General features: G+C 41.3%; 1 protein-coding gene across 1 annotated transcript in view; it reads right to left on the reverse strand.

Moving 5' to 3' along the window:
* Positions 1 to 19,836, reverse strand: part of BRD7 (bromodomain containing 7) — a 57,799-nt gene extending 37,963 nt beyond the window's left edge. Inside the window, exons 1-2 of the mRNA XM_007947905.1 lie at positions 19,788 to 19,836; positions 19,144 to 19,352 (exon numbers count right to left, since the gene is read on the reverse strand). Coding sequence (XP_007946096.1) covers positions 19,144 to 19,352; positions 19,788 to 19,836 — 258 coding nt within the window. The remainder of the gene's footprint in view (positions 1 to 19,143; positions 19,353 to 19,787) is intronic.
* Between the last annotated feature and the right edge of the window lie 403 nt (positions 19,837 to 20,239).

A 20,239-nucleotide genomic window follows, 5' to 3' on the forward strand; every position in this document is an offset into this window, starting at 1 on the left:
AAAAAAAAAAAAAAAAAATCAAACACTGTACTGCAAATCTGCTATGAAAGATCTCTTTAAATTTGAAAAAGCAAAGATGTCACTTTGATGACTAAGGTGCACCTGACCCAAGCTGTGGTCTTTTCAAAAGCCTCATATGCATGCAAAAGCTGAACAATAAAAAAAGGAGAGAGAAGAATTTATACATTTGAATTGTGGTGGTGGTGAAAAATATTAACTATACTATGGGTCAAAAGAATGAAGAAATCAGTTTAGACAAAATACAACCAGAACGCTCTTTAGAAATGAAGATGGTGAGACTGGCTCATTTACTTTGGACACGTCTGTGGGAAAGACCAATTACTGGACAAGGACAAAGACCAATTACTGGACTTTATTGGTAAAGTGGAGGCTCAGCAAAAATGAGGGAAACCCTCAGAGAGAGAGACTGACACAACAGCCCCAACAATGGGCTCAAACATACCAACAATCATGATGACACCGAGTAAAGTCAAAACTATTTCCTCCACCCTGGTTAAGGCAGATCATTAGAACAGACAGGACCCCGGATGGGAATAAGTAAGTAAACTTAATTACCCTCAACTTTTTCCCCACCCTGGACCCCGGTTAGAGACAGATGAGTAAACACTTAGGACTCTGGCTGGAGACAGATGAGTAAATACAATAAGCTCAGTTCCTTAATAACTGAATGGAAAAAAAAAAATTCTTTTCTGCTATTTCCTTAGGCACAGGTAATAAACGCGTTAATGTGTCTTAGAAAACAACTTGAAAATTAACTCTGGCCCATGGACATGTGCACTGGGACAGAGAGGAACAAAGTTACTAGGAACTAACACTCTCCCCTCTGCCTAAGCTGATTAGCTGACGACAGGAAGCTGGTGTGACTCATTCAGTATGCAAGCGCACTGGCTCAAAACGCTACTGTCTGTTTAAACTGAGGCGAAGGAATTATCAGCCAACTGTCAACCATCTCACACCCAAATTACTGACATTTTTATGAATATGCATAACCCTCTCTTCTGAAACCTACAAAACTGTAATTGAATGGAGTTTCAGGGAGTCAGATCTGGGTATGGGTACCCCTACTCCTTGCACTGCTGCTTTGCAATAAATAAATTTCTCTCCTCTTAATCACTTGGTGTGTAAACTGTTTTGGCCTGACTGCGCACTGGGCAGGGACCCACGTTTAGTCCTATTTCAATGAGGGTGGGAGAAGACTGGACATGCTTTGTTCTCCTATACATAGGAGCCAACTTGACCTTACTTCTCAGCTACTCCTTGCCTGGGCATGTATCCTAGAGAAACTTCCTTTCTCACAATATATATGTACAAGAATATCTACTGCAGCACTGTTTTAAACAGTAAAAACTTAGGAACAACATAAGGCCTACTGAAAGGATAATAAATTAATAAATTATGGTATATTTACATAACAGGTAAAATACATAAGCTAAAGTTATATCAACATAATATTCAGAAATGTCTTGGGGAAAAAAGTAGAATAAACGTGTGCTACAAGCAGTTATGTGAAGTGGACAAATGTACAAATCTGTATTATTTACAAATATGTATCTAAGCAGTAAAATTATTAAAAAAAAGTATGTGTGTGATGCACATCGAATTCAGGATGGTGGCTCTCTAGGAAGAAATGGAAGAACGGGATCCTGAAAGGGTATACAGGATCCTTCATCTGTATCTGTGCTCTCATTTCTTTAAAAGAAAAATAAAAACAAGCAAAAAGGAAAATGTTGAGATGCTCAAGTTGGATAGCTGGTGTGCAGGTGGTGGTTTATTATTCTCTAGTCAGTATTTTTAAAAATTAAATTTTTAAGTAAAATTGGCCAAAAGCATCTGTCCATTTTAAGCTCAAGAGTCAAACTATCTGAGTTTTAAGAGTCTCAATAGGATCCTATCAACTCAAAAAACTATTTTCTTGGCCTATGTCCTACTTTCTTGTTCTAGCATCTAGAGTGGTAAGGTCTCAAAGTGTGGTTCCCGACAAGCATTCTTTTAGAATTTCTTAGAAATGCAATTTCTCAAGTCTTATTATGGTTCTCAAGCTTCAGTGTGTGTCAGAATTACCTGAAGGTCTTGCTAAAACACAGATGGCTGGGCCCTACCCCCACAACTGCCAACGGGGTGGTTCTGTTGTTTGCCATCGAGTTGGACCCGACTCATAGCGACGCCTCCTTGGGTTTCCGAGGTGGTATCACTATGGAAGTAGATTGCCCAACCTTCCTTCTGAGGAGTGGCTGGTGGCAGCCAAGTGCCTTAGCCACTACGCTACCAGAGCCAATGGGGCAGTGCCTGAGAAAGAGTGTCTGCAACAAGTTTGCAAGTAATATTGGCACTTTATTCTCAGAGTCCAAAGCACCTAACACAAAGATATGTGATTGGTTCAAAAGCTCCAGAAAATAATGTTATGAAGTGTACACTCGGCATACACCGGATCCATTACCCTTAGTGTGGATTCTTTGTTTGGTGTCTGTCTTTTATGACTTCATGACATGTTCCATAGTGGTAATTTAATTTTACTTTGGAAAATTTGGTATCTTTTGCCCAGAAAAAGTAGCATGAATCTTTTGAAGGCTGGCAGGTTTAGAACATCTATGGGAAAAAAACCCAGAGATATACAGATCCTGTCTATTAAATGTGAAACATGAAGACAGGGCAGCTTGAAAAAGCAGAAAGCATTTCTCTCAAAGCGGAAAGAACTAGGGCCCTACAGTCAGTGACAGAAACCTAGAGAAGGGATCAACAAACTTTGTTTGTAAAAGGCCAGAGTAAGTATTTCAGATTTTGTGCCCATAAGGCCTGTCACAACTACTCAACTTTGCTGTTGTAGTGTGAAAGTAGCTATAGACAGTACGTAAATAAATGGGTGTGGCTGTGTTCCAATATACCTTATTTACAAAAACAGATTGCACCGGCCATAGTTTGCAGATCCTTGGTCAAGTGTTCTCAACTTCATCTTAACATATTCTGTAACCTTAGGCAACTTGTTTACCCTCACCAGGACTCTTTATCCCCAGCAAGGTGGAGATTTGACTGTTGATTTCATTTTACAAAGTCACTGAGGTCAAATGAAGTCATAAAATAGAAAAATTCAAAAAATATCAAAGGAAAGTATAATGTCTTTCAGCTACCCTATTACGGATTGAACTGTGCCTGCCTCCCCAAAAAATGCGTGTTGTAAATTCTAATCTCTATACCTGTGGTTATAATCCCATTTGGAATTGTTTTTTCTTTATTATCTTAATGAGGTAGTATAACTGTAGGGCGTGTCTTAAGTCAATCTTTTTTGAGACATAAAAGCAAATAAAGCAAGCAGCTAAAGAGATGGGGGAGGATAGATGCCATGCCACATGGTCACGAAAGTACAAACGCTGAAAAGAGACAAGGACCTTCCCCCAGACTAGACAAAGCAAGCAAGCCTTCCCCTAGAGCTGGCACCCTCAATACAGACTTCCAGCCTTCTACATTTTGAGAAAATAAATGCTAAAGCCACCAAGTTATGATGTTTCTGTTATAGCAGCACTAGATAACTAAGACATACACCTACCTAGTAAATTTACCTAGTTACCACTATTATTCTGTATGGCAAAAGAAAAGCCTTCTAGTCTAGGAAGTCCAAAAGAGAAAAACCAAAAACCAAACTCAACACTGTGGAGTCGGTTCTGACTCATAGCGACCCTCCTTGGGTTTCCGAAGCAGTATCTACTTCTGTAGTGATACTGCCTCAGAAACCCAAGGAGGGGTTGTTAGAGTCACGACCGACTTGATGGCACATAACAACAACAACAATAACAACAACAACATCTCTATGGCAGTAGATTGCCCAATCATCCTTCCGAGGAATGGCTGGTGGGTTTGAACTGCCAGCCTTCCTATTAGCAGTCAAATGCCTTAGGCACTACACCACCAGAGAAAAGGAATATAAAAAACCTACTTGGAAACTCTCCTAAACTGAATGGAGATGTTGTAACATGTTACTGCCAGACTGGGAAGAAGCAGCCCTAGATTCTAGTTTACCCGTCATCCCATTGTTTTTTCATCTAGAAAACAAGAGGCTTCGTTATGGGTTCTCTCTCGACCTAAAAGTCTGATTCCAATTTTTTCCCTTTTTAATGACCGAGAATATAGTTGACCCTTGAATAACATGGGTTCAAACTGCACGGGACCACTTATATGTGGCCTTTTTTAAACACATGGATCTTGGAAAAACTGAAGAACTAATAGACACCACAACGGAGGAATTAATAGGAGACAACCTGACAGAGTGCCAGTGCCAGATGATAAGAAAGACAACGTAGAAGCAGCAGCAGCAGCAGCGCCAGAAAACAAATGGTCATTAGCCAATCTGGCAGCAGGGTTCCGTTATTCAAGACTGTATTTTGTATTTGGTAATAACATATCTGACAAGGGACTTATCTCTAGAATTTATAGAACACTCCAACACCTCAATAACAAAAAGACAAACAATCCAATTAAAAAATGGGCAGAAGACATGAATAGACACTTCACCAAGGACGATATTCAAGCGGCCAACAAACATATGAAGAAATGCTCACGATCATTAGCTATTAGAGAGATGCAAATCAAAACAACAATGAGATACCATCTTGCTCCAGCACTAGTAGCAAAGTTCAACAAGACAGAAAATAACAAATGCTGGCGAGGTTGTGGAGAGATTGGGACTCTCATACACTGCTGGTGGGACTGTAAAATGGTACAACCATTGTGGAAAGCAGTATGGCGATTCCTTCAAAAGTTGGAAATACAAATACCATTTGACCCAGCCATCCCATTACTAGGTATATACCCTAAAGAAGTGAGAGCCATAACAAGAACAGATATATGCACGCCGATGTTCATCGCAGCACTATTTACAATAGCCAAAACTTGGAAACAACCTAGATGTCCAACAACTGAGGAATGGATAACCAAACTTTGGTACATTCACACAATGGAATACTATGCAACGCTAAAGAATAATGTAGAATCTGCAAAACACCGCATAACGTGGATGAACTTGGAGGACATTATGCTGAGCGAAATAAGTCAGTCACAAAAGGACAAATATTGTATTAGTCCGTTATTGTGAAAGTTAAGGAAAGGTTTATATATTGGAGGACATTTTCTTTGTTGGTTACCAGGGGTGGGAGGGAAGGGGAGGGAATGCTGTTAGATAGATAGAGATAAATATTGATTTGGGTGAAGAGAAGGGCAACGTACTAAATGGGAGTGACCAATATGGCAGCATTGAGGATGAGAAAGACACCGAGACAGTTACATGGGCAGTACAAACAACAAATATGAACCCCTTTGTAAATATAATACTGAGTTGTCAATGAAAGCAAACATGGGTATAGGGACGGATAGATGGGTGAATAAGCTAAACAACTATGTATGTCTAAATGGAGAGTGTATCCAAGATCATATACAGGGTTGGCAGACAATGGGCCTCTCGAAGAGTATGAAGGGATGGACACTGGGAGGAGGTAACTATGGGGAGGAAGTGGGAGGGGAGCTGCTGCATTGTAAATTTTGGTCAATGACATGAGACAAAGTATATGTGAACTGCTGTATGAAAAGTGAATTTACTCTGTAAATCTTCACCCAAATCCTAAAAAAAAAAAAAAAAAAAAAAAAAGACTGTATTTTGACTTCTTTTACGACATAGATCCTTCTATGTCGGCACTGACACTAAAGCAAACAGTGTAAGAAGGATTGGTACTATATAGAAACATTTTTAGAGAATTGAAAAAGCAAAAAAGATCTGACAGAAATTATGATTTATCTCCATAAAGTTACACCAAGTGTTTGCCTCCCCTGGCTCCCCTTCCACTTCCTCCACCACTTGGATAGCAGGACCAACCTCTCCTTTTCCTCCTCCTCCTCCTTCCCTTATTTATACTGTGAAGACAACAAAGATGAAGACCTCTGTGACGATTCACTTCCACTTAAGGAACAGTAAATCATCATCATACCATACAGTTAATAAACTTGTCTGCTATGTATGTGTGTGAGGGTTTTTGTGTGAAAATCTGAAATGTACAACAACTATGTTAATTGACTATTTATTGGTAAGGATTCTAGTCAACAGTAGGGTATTAGGAGTTACGTTTTAGGGGAGTCAAAGTCATATGTAGATTTTCAATTGTGCAGGGGGTCAGCACCCCTAAACCTTGGGTTGTTCAAGAGTCAGCTGTCTATTATAGAATCCTATTATAAATGTCACTTACTAATACACATATGGGAGCTCTGGTAGCATAGTGGCTAAGACACTTGCCTGCTAACCAGACGGCTGGCGGTTCAAACCCACCAGCCACTCCTCGGAAGGAAGGGTGGGCAATCCTACTTCCGTAGTGATTGTTGTTGTTATTTGCCATCGAGTCGGCCCCGACTCATAGCGACCCCTCCTTAGGTTTCCGAGGCAGTATCACTACGGAAGTAGGATTGCCCAAGATACTGCCTCGGAAACTCAAGGAGGGGTCGCTATGAGTTGGGTTTGACTCGACGGTACATAACAACAACAACAATACACATATGTACAACTACAAGTTAATAGAGTTCAGACTAATAGTACGCTTTCTAAATTATATATAGAAAACCAAACAAAAACACTAGTGCCATTTAACCTTCAGGTAGCCAAGAAGGATTTATAGCTAGTTTATACAATAGATTCAAATTCTGGCTTTGCCACTTACGAGCTGTGAGATCATAGATAAGTTACATAATTTTCTGAAGTCTGAAAGAGACCACATTGCATACCCAGAGGATTACCTTGAGGATTAAATAAGATAGAGTATGTGAAATTGTAGTGCTGTATCTAGCATATACTCAGGAATCAGGCAGTCAATTAATAAATGAGACTCACCTGTGGATGTAAAGGGGTTGGTTAACACATACAAGGGCCTGCCCTTATAATGCTCACAGTGTAGCTTAACAGCAGAGATGATATTAAACAACTAGAAAAAATCCAAAAAACACTACCCCAAAAAACAGATTTTAAGGAGAAACTAACTGCTGGGGGAATTTACTTCGGGTAATAAATGCACATTATATACTTTAGTGATGATGTTGTTAGGTGCCATTGAGTTGTCTCTGACTCACAGCGACCTTATTACAACAGAACAAAATGCTGCCCGGTCCTGCACCAGCCTCACGATCCCGGCTATACCTGAGCCCACTGCTGTGGCCACTGTGTCAATCCGTCTTGTTGAGGGCCTTTCCCTCTCTCATTGACTTTAGTGATATATACCTTACATAGAAAGGAACAACCTGGAGGAGCAGAAAATATCCAAGTAAGTGTGAGAGGTTTTACTGTGAATATCAAAGGCCATGTAGAAAAACCTTTAAGCAAGAATGAATAAATGAATGAATGAATGAGGAAGTGAGAGAAGGCTTAGTGAAGTAACATGTAGGCTGAGATCTGAAGGACAGTAAATTTGGCCAGGCTGGAAATGTGGCTGGGAACAGCATTCCAGGTAGAGGAAACATGCTGTGTGCAAGAAGGTCTGGGGCAGGACGAAGGAACAGTAGCTATTTCCCTAAGCACAAACGCATTCAACTTTTTTCAGATTAGATTCTGGTTTTGCTGAAATTTCTCTGTGACATTGACAGCAAGTTATTTTAGTAATGTGTGAATACTTTTGAAAGAAATCTTTCCTCATATTATTAATATTGAAACACTCATTGCCTCTTTTGCTGAAATTCTTTATAGGCAAGGGCCCATGTCTTGTTCAAGGCACATAAGAACAACCACCACCCCCAAGCTCAACAATGCCTAGCATATTATGATTGCTAAATAAGTAGCCACAGAAATAATTACATGAGACAGCATCAAAGCATATGGATTAATAGCTAAAGTTCTTAGTGATATTATTAATAATAAGTACTTTCCTTCAGACTGACTACTTTTGGAGGCTACACATGTATTCTAACAATGCTTTCAATATGCAAAACGATTTCAGAACTCCCGTCTAACAGTTGACTTCTGAAGCAACCTAAAATATCAGTTTTATTACTTTGAAACTGCACTTCATTTTTGCCCTAAGTTGAATCATCTGTCCTTATTCACAATGGCTTGGTGCTACATAACTTAAGGCTACCGCTAAAGGTATATAGCTCTTTAATGTACTTGATTTCAAGTGCACGCAAATTGTTGATGTTGAGCATATACACAGCAATCCAAGTTTCTACACGTACTATTTAGTGACACTGATTACATGCTTTGAGTTGTGCAACCGTTCTCACCCTCCTTTCCGGAGCTGTTCCTCATTAACGTAAACTCACTGCCCCCTAAGCTGCCTATCTAATCTTTCAATTTTAAGATGACTTCAAGGAATATTTTTGGTTTAAGGTTTAAAGATTATCTCAGGGCAATAGTTTCAGGGGTAAAAATTTTTTAAAAGGTGTTTTAAATGAGTTTCTTCTTCTGAGTAGTAAGGTGCTGACTATATGAGTTCACAATGCCCCAGCAAACAGGATCAACAGTATCTCTTCCTGAAGAGCAGTGGTATTTAATACCAACCAGAGCACTGAGTACAACAGGCGCTGGTTTCAAGCAGACATGATGTAGAAACCACCCCTACGAAAGTGTGTTGGCTTAAATTATTTCTTCCTAAACACCTGAATACAAACCATTTGGCAAGCAATTTGTGTGGTGGTATCACCCTTACTACATAACACTGCCCTTTTCTAAAGCCTTATGTTTTCAAGCTACCCATTCCCACGTAACACAAAAAATAAAACTGCTCATTAAAAAATGCTCATACCATTTGATCTAGTAATATGCACAAGATGACAATTAAGTAAAACAGTGCAACAAGGAGATCTGGTGGTGCAGTGCCTAAGGCATTTGACTGCTAACCAGAAGGTTGGTGGTTCAAACCTACCAGCTGCTCCACAGAAGGAAGATGGGGCAATCTACTCTAGAGATTTACTGCCTCAGAAACCCAATGGGGGTTGCTATGAGTTGGAATCAACTCAATGGTAATGAGTTTGGTGTGGCTTCTATGGTGCCACAGGTAAAAACACTGTGGCTATTAGGCTGATAAAATGATGATATATGTGTCTTGGTTCTCTAGTGCTGCTGTACAGGAATACCACAAGTGGACAGCTTTCACAAACAGGAATTTATTCTCTTACAGTTTAAGAGGCCAGAAGTCCAAATTTTGAGTGCTGGCTCTAGGGGCTGGGTGAAGGCTCCTCGGCCTTGGCTTTCAGCTCTGCCTCCTGTTCCATGCCCACTGGAACCAGAGGCTTTTTTCTGACTCACGTAGCTGCTGACTGCTGAGGCTGACAGACCCAAGATCAACAGGTAAAATGGCACAGTTTCAAGATCAACAGGCATACAGCAGACCACTGGTTCAAGTGCAGGAACAATCCCACGACTGGCAGGCAATACAAAAGGCCAAGACTCAGCCCGATTCAGGGTCCAGATGTGCCAAAATTACAAGAACTTTCTCAAAGCTTCTTATATACTGGAAGCAGCCCACACCCTGAAGACAACTACTTTAGCTGCTCACAGCAGTGTCCACTATGGAGGTGATTATAATCTCACCATGGGGAATAACTACATCCAGCTGCCCAGCCACTCAAACCCAGCCAAGCTGACTCACAATCTTAACTACCAATCTATAAGAATTAGAGAACTCATTTAAAGTGAAATACCATAACCACATAGCTCCATCATGATCAATAAAAAACTATACATACATTTTATAAATACCAATTGCTATTTATTAAGCATATATTATATGCTAGGTTCTGTGCTAAGTACTTGATGTAGGTTAAGTCACTTACCTTCTTACTGTAATCCTGTGAGTCTGATACTACCATTTCTACTTTCTAGATGAGAAAACCAAGATTAAATACCTTGCCCAAGTTAACAGTCAGTTCCAGATAAGAATTCAAATCTTGCCTTTAATAAGTTTTTAGTCTTAAAAATGTTAAAATGGACATCAGATCTCTACTCTCTTCACAGTATGTAGAAGAATAAAGTTAGAGGCAAAGTCCTAGTTCTGAGGCTCCTGAGATTACTGGGAGCTGGAGTAGCAGCATTTGAACCAGGTTTTAGAAATCAGAATACAAGGATATCACACTCTATGTTCAATGAACATGTGGTCAACTATATGCTCTGAGGGAAACAATGCCTTTACAAGTACTACAGTAAAAATACTCTTTTCATATATTATACTATTTACATTTTACTGGAAAGGATATGTATAAAGACCCTAAGTATTGTACTTTATATACTATTTAAGCTATTTTCAAAGGTGATCTGACAACCTGATTTTCACTTAATGTGCTCACTTTAGAAGCTGACCCCTGAGCAGAACACTATGCCACAACACAGATCTGATGTAAGGAAGTTTGCATACCAAGTGGAGGATTAAAAACAATAGCATGGAGGTAAGTGTCAGGATGTGTATAGGCAACATAAAGTGGTTCCTGTTTTTAGCACAGAAGACATGTAGGGGGATACAGGATAAGATCTGAAAAGCAGTTGAGATGGCAGACTAGGAATGTGAGCTTAAATATTTATGTGGTAGGGAGTTAAAAAGTTTCTGAGTGGAGGAATAATAAGGGCTGAGCCTTAGTAATATTAATCACATAACAGTACCTAAAAAATACTAAAGAGGGTAGAGACTGTGTTAAGACTACCTACTGAAAAGGTTTACATTGAAACAGCTCACAAGAAGGCTAAATTCCTTTGCTGAAATTCAAACTGTTCTTCTGAAAAGCATAGTCCTAACCCAAATTATATGAGCTCTGGTGGCACACTGCCTAAGGCATTTGACAGCTAACCAGAAGGCTGGCGGTTCAAACCCACCAGCCACTCTTTAGAAGGAAGGTTGGGCACTCTACTTCCGTAGTGATACCACTTCAGAAACCCAAGGAGAGGTCAGGTCACTATGAGTCAGATCTGACTCGATGGCAGTGGGCTCAGAACCCAAACCCAAATTATGTCTTCATAGTTTTGCAAATCAGCTTCAGGTTTAGATGCTCAAAGAAGTTAAACTAGGTCCCACTGGCAGAAATATTATCAGAGTAAAATGAGAAAGACAGTAGTCATTTTTTAAAATCAAAAGCATTACTATTGCGGGTTCAAACTGCTGCCCTTTCAGTTGGCAGCTGAGCACTTAACCACTGCAGTGCCAGGATTTTTTCCAAGGAGGATATATATTCATAAAATCTAACATTTGAGAGTTTACTATATACCAGACATTATTCAGAGTTCTTTCTTTATTTGTTTAATCCTTACAAGTAACTCCATGAAGTAGGTATTATTATCTCATTTTACTGCTGAGTTAACTGAGGCACAGAATGGCTGAGAAAGCAAAGGAATTATGAGGTAGGTTACTAACGAGACGAGGAATGAATGGCTATAATCATATTATAGAAATTGAAGATTTTTACCAAGTTCTGCAGTCTGAAATTGATCAAACATGCAATCAAGATGCACTGATAATTACTGGGGACTGGAATGCAAAAGCTGGAAACAAAGCAGCAGTTTTGTAGCTGGAAGGTATGTCCCTGGTTCATAGAAATGACAACTGTGATGAGCCAGATAGCTGACTGACTCCATCTTGACATGCTGATACCCCCATAAAGTTTCTTTTCCTTAAACTACAGGTCTAGACCACCCTATCCTGTTTCAACTGAAAGGCTGCAGGCCTAGACCACCCAATCCGTTCTGGCAGAACATGGAGACTTAGTTAAGCCCCTATGCCAACCAGAGACAGACCACGATGCTAAGTACTGCCTATAGGTGTGACTTGATAGAGCAAGCATAATGCATTTCCAGCTTTTGTAAAAGTCTGCTTACAAAGGCTGAGTCCTAGTTGAAGCACCCAGAGCAGATGAAGCCTAACCACAATGCCAAGGAGTTTCTTTACAGGTGTTACTTGCTAAATTAAGTTTAACATTGCTTTCTGCTTCTGTAAAAGATTGCTTGCAAAGGATAGAAAAGAGATACTCAATATTACATCCCGCCCGCTTGTGGGTTTTGTCTTTATAAACCCTGTGCTGCTCTTCTGGGTCGAGAGTCCTTTCTGGCATGAGCCACCTCTCAACTCCGGAAATAAAGGACTTAAAGCTTGATTAGGTCTCAAGAGTGCTTGGCTACTCCATATAGTCCATCTCGCCTTTAATATATAACACAACAACAGAGACTGAATAATAGAATTTTGCAAGACCAACGACTTATTCATTGCAAGTATCCTTTCTCAACAACATAAATGGAGACTATACACGTGGCCTTTGCCAGATGGGATTTACAGAAATCAAATAAACTATGTTGATTTGTGGAAACAGACAAAGGAGCAGCTCAATACCATCAGTAAGAAAAAGGCCAGGGGACAACTACATAACAGACTATCAACTGCTCATATGCAAGTTCAAGTTGAAACCGAAGAAAATTAAAATAGGCCCATGAGAACCAAAGAATCTTGATTATATCCCAACTGAATTTTTAGAGACCATCTCAAGAAATGATTTGATGCATTGAGCATTAATGACTGAAGACCAGACAAGTTGTTGAAGGACATCATTTGCTTTCATTACGTAGAAAGCAAAAGGTCATTAAAAAGAAAGAGCAAAATGGATGTCAGAAAACGCTCTGAAACTTGCTTTTGTACGTTGACTAGCTAAAGCGAAAGGAAGGAATGATGAAGTAAGAGAGCTGAACAGAAGATTTCAAACAGTGGCCTGAGAAGACAAAGTATTATAAAAAAAATGTGCAAAGAGTTAGAAAACAAAAAGGAAGAGTACTCTTGCCATTTCTCATACCGAAAGAACTGAAGAAAAAATTCAAGCCTCCAGTTGCAGTACTGGAGGATTCTTTGGGCAAAATACTGACCAACAGAGGAAGCATCAAAAAATGGAAAGAATACAGAGTTACTGTGCCAAAAAGAATTGGTCAACGTTCAGTCATATCAGGCTGTAGCATATGCTCAAGATCCAACGGTATTGAAGGAAGAAGTCCAAGCTGCACTGAAAGCATTGGCCAAAAACAGGGATCTAGGACTTGACAGAATACCAACTGAGGTGTTTCAATAAACAGATGAACACTGGAAGCACTAATGTGTCCATGCCAAGACATTTGCATATACTGATGAAGATAAGAGACTACAGTCTTCAGTATGGGTTACACCTCAACATCAAGAAAACAAAAATCCTCACAAATGGATCAATAATCAATACCATAATAAACTGAGAAAAGACTGAAATTGTCAAGGATTTCATTTTACTTGGCTCTACAATCAATGCCCATGAAAGCAGCGGTCAAGAAACCAAACAACATATTGCATAAGGCAAATGTGCTGCAACAGACCTCTTTAAAGTGTTAAAAAGCAAAGCTGTCACTCTTGAGGACTAAGGTACAAGGGACTCAAGCTACATTATTTTCAATTGCCTCAAATGCATGTGAAAGCTGGACAATGAGTAAGGAAAACTGAAAAACTGATGTCTTTGAATTAGGGGGTTGGTGAATAATACTGAATATACCATACACTACCAGAACGAATAAATCTGTCTTGGAAGAAGTTCAGCCAGCATGCTCTTTAAAAGTGAGGATGGCGAGCCTTTGTCTCACCTACTTTGGACATGTTATCCAGTCCATGGAGCAGGACATCATACTTGGTAAAGTAGAGGGTTAGTGAGAAAGACGAAGACCCTCAATGAGATGGACTGACACAGTGGTTCCGACAATGAGCTCAAACTTAGCAACAGTTGTGAGGATCGCACAGAACCAGGCAGTGTTTCATTCTGTTATACACAGGGACGCTATGCATTGGAACTGACTTGATGGCACCTAACAACAACAACAAATCATATTATGCAAAATAGGAATTCTGTCAAAACACAACTCATCCACTGGTTTGGTATGACACTAGCCACACTCAGCATCTCAGGGGTGCTAGGGCTTCTCTGGCTTGCAGAACACCTTCCCCTTCTTTTCCACTCTGCTGTTCCATGCATATACTTCTTGAGGTGGTCCTCTTAATCAGAGATGATTTTCCCAGAGAAGGATTTTGGCTAAGGGCCTATGAGTAGCATTGCTCTCCTGATAGAAGGGAAATTTAAGCATTTACTGGACACCTATTAAATATGCCAGATTCTATACAAGGTTTAGGTGATATAGTTCCTGCCCTATAGGAGTAGAGAGCTGGCTGGGGATTCAGACACAAAGGGATAAATAAACTTCATGGCCTGTGCATCCTAACAGAGGTATGAGTACAGCATTCTAGGCGTCCAGGGAAAGTATTTCTCATTTCACCTTGGAGAGCTGGGGAAAGCATTATAGAGTAACAGCTAAATTGTGTGGCAGATACTGCTGTGTGTGGCAGATACTGCTGCATACTTCTGCTTATCTTCCTAAGTAACAGATTCCTGAATTACAGTAGGGTTCATTATGATCTTGACCCCCAACTAAAAGAGGATCATCATCTAGCCTTCCCAGCAGCTAGGGCGGCCATGTGATTAAGTTCTGGCTAATGAAGTACAAAAAGTTATGAATGCCTTTTAGAAAATACTGTAAGAAGTATTTCCTTATGACCCTCTTCCTTCCTGCTGCACAGAACTGAGAGATGACAATCACCAGCCCTCAGAACCATACACAACCCAGACCTTCCCAGGTAAACAGGTGTCATATAGCCGACTCCAAGAAGAGATGAAGCAAGTGCTGTTCTTGAAAGTCCAGAACACAGCCAGAGGAGGGCCTCTTTCTGAAATATCCCTCTGTAGAAAGCACTAGCAAAAAGAAACCCCTCTCTGTCCCAGGTCTGTCCTAGAAAAAGGGGATGGCCAAAACAGCCTCTACAGAACCAGTGACACCCTAGAGAATCTAAAAATGCTCCATGGTCCCTAGCCCTGATCCCAGAGGAGAACCTTAGGAAAATTAATTTCACCTGCTTCTATTTTATCTATCGTGAAAATGACAACCATCTACCTAGCTGGTCTACTCTGTAAGGTTTTATGTCCAAGCGAGACTAAAACCAAAAAACAAAAACAAACACCAAACTCACTGCCACTGAGTCAGTTTCAACTCATAGTGACCCCTCCTTGGGTTTCTGAGGTGGTATTGCAGAAGTAGATTGCCCAACCTTCCTTCCGAGCAAATGAGATTGAGGATGAGAAAGTATTTAGATTTGCAATGGTATCAAAATGCAACATTGGCTAGTAATAACTAGAGTCACACTGAAGAAAGTGCAGAATGGCTGGAATGCAGAGGACTTCTAGGAACCTCTCCTTGTTGTTGTTGTTGTTGTTATGTGCCATCGAGTCGGCCCCGACTCATAGCGACCCCTCCTTGGGTTTTCGAGGCAGTATCACTACGGAAGTAGGATTGCCCAACCTTCCTTCCGAGGAGTGGCTGGTGGGTTTGAACCGCCAGCCGTCTGGTTAGCAGGCAAGTGTCTTAGCCACTATGCTACCAGAGCTCCTAAAGACATCCTTTTCAAGTGTACAAAGAAGCATCTTCCAGCATTATTTATAACACTTACAGGTAATGTTAAATAAAATGAACTTCAGGGGCCAACTCGACAAAACAGTTAACAACAACAATACATTCATGTAACCAAATACTATGCACTCATTAAAAACAATGAGATAATTGATAAAACAAGAAGTGAAGACTGTATCAGTTGGTGTTAGGTGGTAAGTGCCGGAACTAAAACTAGTAGTGGTTAAAAGTGGTTACTTCAACTTCTAGTTAAATAAGATGATGGCAGGAACAAAGAAAATAAGAGACAATGGTGCATGAAAGGTATCAACGGTCTTGGGATATGGGAGGAAGATGGAGGAGTTTGCAGAACAGAGACAGTAAGCTATTTCTGACCCTGTGAGAAGAGTTCAAATCCTAGAACTCTGGAAAGCACAGAACATGAAGACACAAGCAACCATACAGGCTCTACACCCAAAGACCAGTCACAGGCACAGAGAAGCTAGAATGAAAGCAGAGAGTTGGATAGTAAGATCTCCAGCAGTCCCTCACCCCCAGGCGACTCTAGCAACACCAGCAGCCACATAACAATCTTCTCCCAGAAGGGAAGGATTTTTCTCTGGAGAAAATGAAAAGCCCAGAGAAAATACCTGTGAAGTATAGACATTTGGGGGTTCCCCATCAAAATGTTCAGGTTCAATAAAGTCCATCAGCAGATAAAGTTTATCTGGTCATAAAAGTCAATCAGCTTTTTTGTGCTACAGGTTTAAATACAGACTAAAAAGAGTCAATAAACAGCAAAAGAATGCATTAGTATAAAAGAAAGAGACAAAACAAATAAACTGAAGAACTTGAGGGAAATGTGGGGAGCAAAAGAAATCATCAAAACAGGAAGAAAAAGAAAAGCAAAGGACCTTCAATTAATACCCTCAGAGAAATACAAGACATTACATTCAAAAACAAGAACAAGATGCTATGAAAAAATACCAATTAGAGAACAAGCAAGAGTTCCTGGAAATCAAAAATACAAGATCTGAAATAAAATTCAACCAAGAATAAGAGGATAAAATCCAGGAACTCGCCTTGAAGACAGAACATAAAAAACAAAGAGGGAGAAAATGAGATCGGTCCAGGAGTCCAGCATCTAAATGGCAGGGGTTCCAGAAAGAGAGAAGAGGAACAGAGCGAAGGAAATTATCACAGATAATTTTCAAGCAAACATTTGAAAACTGAAGGCAAATGTATTCACTGGAAAATGTTAGCGCCTCAAGATCCCAAAGGACTGAGAACGAGACCAGCAACAGACTTCTCAATAGGAAATCTGGAAGCCAAAAGACAACAGAGCACCATCTTCAAAATTCTGGGAGAAAATGGTTTTCAATACACTATCACATCGACTCGACAGCAGTGAGTTTGGTTTTTGGTTTTATTCCATTTTTAAACAAATTATCAATTAGGCATAAGGATGAAATAAAGCTTTTCAAAGAACTTACAAGCCTACCTGATGCATGCTTTCTTAGGAAGCTCCTAGAGCTCACTCCCTGTTCACAGTAACAAGGGAGTGAATACAAAAAGAGAAGACTTGAGATACAAGAAGTAGGCAAAGCAGAGCCCATGGCACCTAGAAAGTAATAAGTCCAAAGACAGAAGGGGACAGAGAGAACTACCAGATGTATATCTTTAAAAGAAAAAGAAAAAAAAAGGGAAGAGTTTGCCCTTGTGAAAAACAAAACTCAGCTGGGTTTTATAAATGTTAATTTGGGAATCGGAATCGATAACTAAACAAATGAAAGCAATTAACCTTAACTCATTGGCAAGATCAGATGTCTACTTGTTTATTTTATTTGTGGCCAACCAAAAACCAAACCAAACTCAAAGTCCACTCCAACTCATAGCTACCCTACAGGACAGTGTGGAAATGCCATAGAAAGTTTCCAAGGCTATAAACCTTTCAGAAGCAGACTGCCTTATCTTTCTCCCGTGGAGCAACTGGTGGGTTTGAACCACTAACCATCCAGTTAACAGCTTAATGCTTTTGCTTTAACCACTTTGCCACCAGAGCTCCCTTTTGTTTGTCCCTTTAATTACTATTCCACAGTGAACAGTAATTTAAAAACAACACTACGTGTTGATTTAACCAATTGTGATGTATCCACAGTGGGGCAACAGAGAAAAGGAAATTGGGGATGTGAAGCAGTATGCTGTTATGTGCCGCCGAGTTGGACCAGACTCTCAGCGACCCCTCCTTGCGTTCCGAGGCAGTTATCACTACAGAAGTAGATTGCCCAACCTTCCTTCCAAGGAGTGGCGGGTGGGCTTAAACAGGCAGCCTTCTGATTAGCAGTCAGTGCCTTACGCGCTACGCTACCAGAGCTCCTGTGTAGCAGTATAAGAATGCCAATTTAAATTCTCATCTACAACATGATGTAGAAGATAAAACTGATAAAGCCCAAAACAGCAATATAAACCTGTATTTAGAAATGGAGGCAAGTATCAAAACATAAAGCTGAAAAGTCTGTAGTAGAACTCCAGGGTCAGAGGCTGCTTTTATGTTAAAATAATGTTTGTGAATGACTTTACTACTAACAAAAATTAATTTAAAACTAAACAAAACAAAAACTAGTTACCTCTGGACAGGAAGACTGTATGAAAGTCTGGGGTGAGAAAATTTTTTTTTCTTTTTCATTTTGTTCACTTCTCTGCTTGAATAAAACTACAGAAAAAGGGGAGGAACAAACTTAAAGAAAGAATCCCTAAGACTTGGTGACTTACCACTGTGTTCAACCACGTGGAACTCACTTCTGTTGTATATATAAACGTAACAAAAATGATAAGACTAACTAAGGAAAACCTACCTTCAAGATATAATAATTGATACAGTAAGTCACTTAGGGACAGGTTAAATCTAGGAGGGCAGAAGTACTTGATGACTCCAGGTATGTATATGATTACCCTTGGAAGGAAAACAAAACAAAACAAAAGCAGCTCTGGTGGCGTAGTGCCTAAGGCATCTGACTACTAACCAGAAGGCTGGCGGTTCACACTCACCAGCCCCTGCTCAGAAGAAAGACTGGGCAATCTACTTCTGTAGCAATACCGCCTCGGAAACCCAAGGAGGGGTCGCTATGCTCAGTTTGTGAGCCAAAATGGCAACTACTTATTTTTTTCTGTTAACTGCAAATGGTTAAGAAAATGTTTATTTTCAACACTGGTGTTATATCCCTGAAAGGTTTCTAATCAAATTTTTTCTTCCACAGACTAAAACTTTATTTTAAAAGTTGAAAAGTGTTCACTATCTATTTGGCATTATAGTGGTTAGTTCAGACCCAAATTTGAACTCCCAACAGATCCCACTAATTTTTGAAGTTACTATTTTTAACAAACCTGGAACACAGACTTTCCTGAGTGTGACATCTCCTCCGCTGAGGTGGAAAAAGCATTCTTTGAAGCAGCTCCTGAAAATCAGAACTAGCCACTTACTCACCTGGTGTGTGAGCACAACGGCCTAACAGAACAAATAATAAGGATAGGCTGAAGCTCTTAGATGAGTCATGTTTCTACCCCACCTTGCCACTTCTCATAACCAGTCAGATTGGACAGGAGTTTCAGCGTCTCCAGACACACAGAAAAAGTCAGACTGGTAGCTGGAGGCTGGACCATTCGCAAAGCTGAAAGTAACCCAACAACCTTACCTTCACTCGTCTTCGTTTTCTTCCTTTTTCTTCCCCTGGAACCTGTTTCTCTCCTTTCTTTCTCTTCTTCCGCTTTCTGTCCTTGTGTTTGTCATGATCGTTTTTGTCTTCAAAGAGGCTTGAGTCGTGCCCCGAGCTGCCCGTGGAGAGTTCGGTGACTTCATTGCCTCCCACTTTGAGCACCAGCTTCAAGGGCTTCTCTACATACTCTTCAACAAAAAGGAACGGGCCCCAATTAAAGGTGGGCTTCACCCGGTGTTATTAACAATTAATGCAGAGTGACTAGGGAGCAGGGAGGGGAGGTGGCGCCAAGACCCAGGCACACAGTGGGCGCCCTATGAAGCACCTGTGGAATGACGGACACTTGCGAAGTGGCTGAGGCTGGCTGCCCGCCCCGAACGCTCCCGGGCCGTCCCACACCTCCCAATAAAGAGACCCACCCCGGGCTGGATAGGACAGAGGTCGACTCCAGACCCTAAGGGTCTGCGTGGCCTCTGGTCGGCCGCGCCCCCGTCGGAGTCCCGGCCTGCCCTTGTGAGCAGCAGCCCCGGTTCACCTAGGGCTCTCGAGAGTAATTTCGAAAGAACAAAACCCTACAGCGCCCGCCGCGGGCTTGCCGCCCCACCGCCCAGACCACTCCCCACCTTCGTAGAGGTGTTTGTCCGACTTGTGCTTCTTGTGCTTCTTGCCCATGTCCGACCGGGCCCCGGTTCCCGCCCCCCGCGCCAGGCCCAGGCCGTGCGGCGCCGCTTCCGGTCCGGGCCAGGCGAGCGGAGGGCGGGAGCGGGGCCCGCGAGACCCCGCGCCGCGAGGCAGGGGGACGGCGAGCGCCGAGCGGCGCGAAGCCTCTTAGGAGAAAACCGCACGCGAGACACAGCCGGAGCTCAAGAGTGGCGGCAGGTCGGCTAGCGGCCAGCGCAGAGGTAGGAAAGAGAGCCCACCACGCGCGCAAGGTGTGGCGAGCTGCGCATGGCGGCCCCTGGAGGCCGGAGGTGGCCCTGCAGCCTGTGAGTCTGGGGCGGAGTCTGGGCTCGAGGCGGAGTCCGGACAGGGAGCGGGGCTAGAACCTCTGAACCAGGCACCATCTGCCTTCCGC

This window comes from Orycteropus afer, unplaced genomic scaffold (genome assembly GCF_000298275.1).
Source record: "Orycteropus afer afer isolate SDZICR_OR568_19922 unplaced genomic scaffold, OryAfe1.0 scaffold00009, whole genome shotgun sequence".
NCBI classification, from domain to species: domain Eukaryota; kingdom Metazoa; phylum Chordata; class Mammalia; order Tubulidentata; family Orycteropodidae; genus Orycteropus; species Orycteropus afer.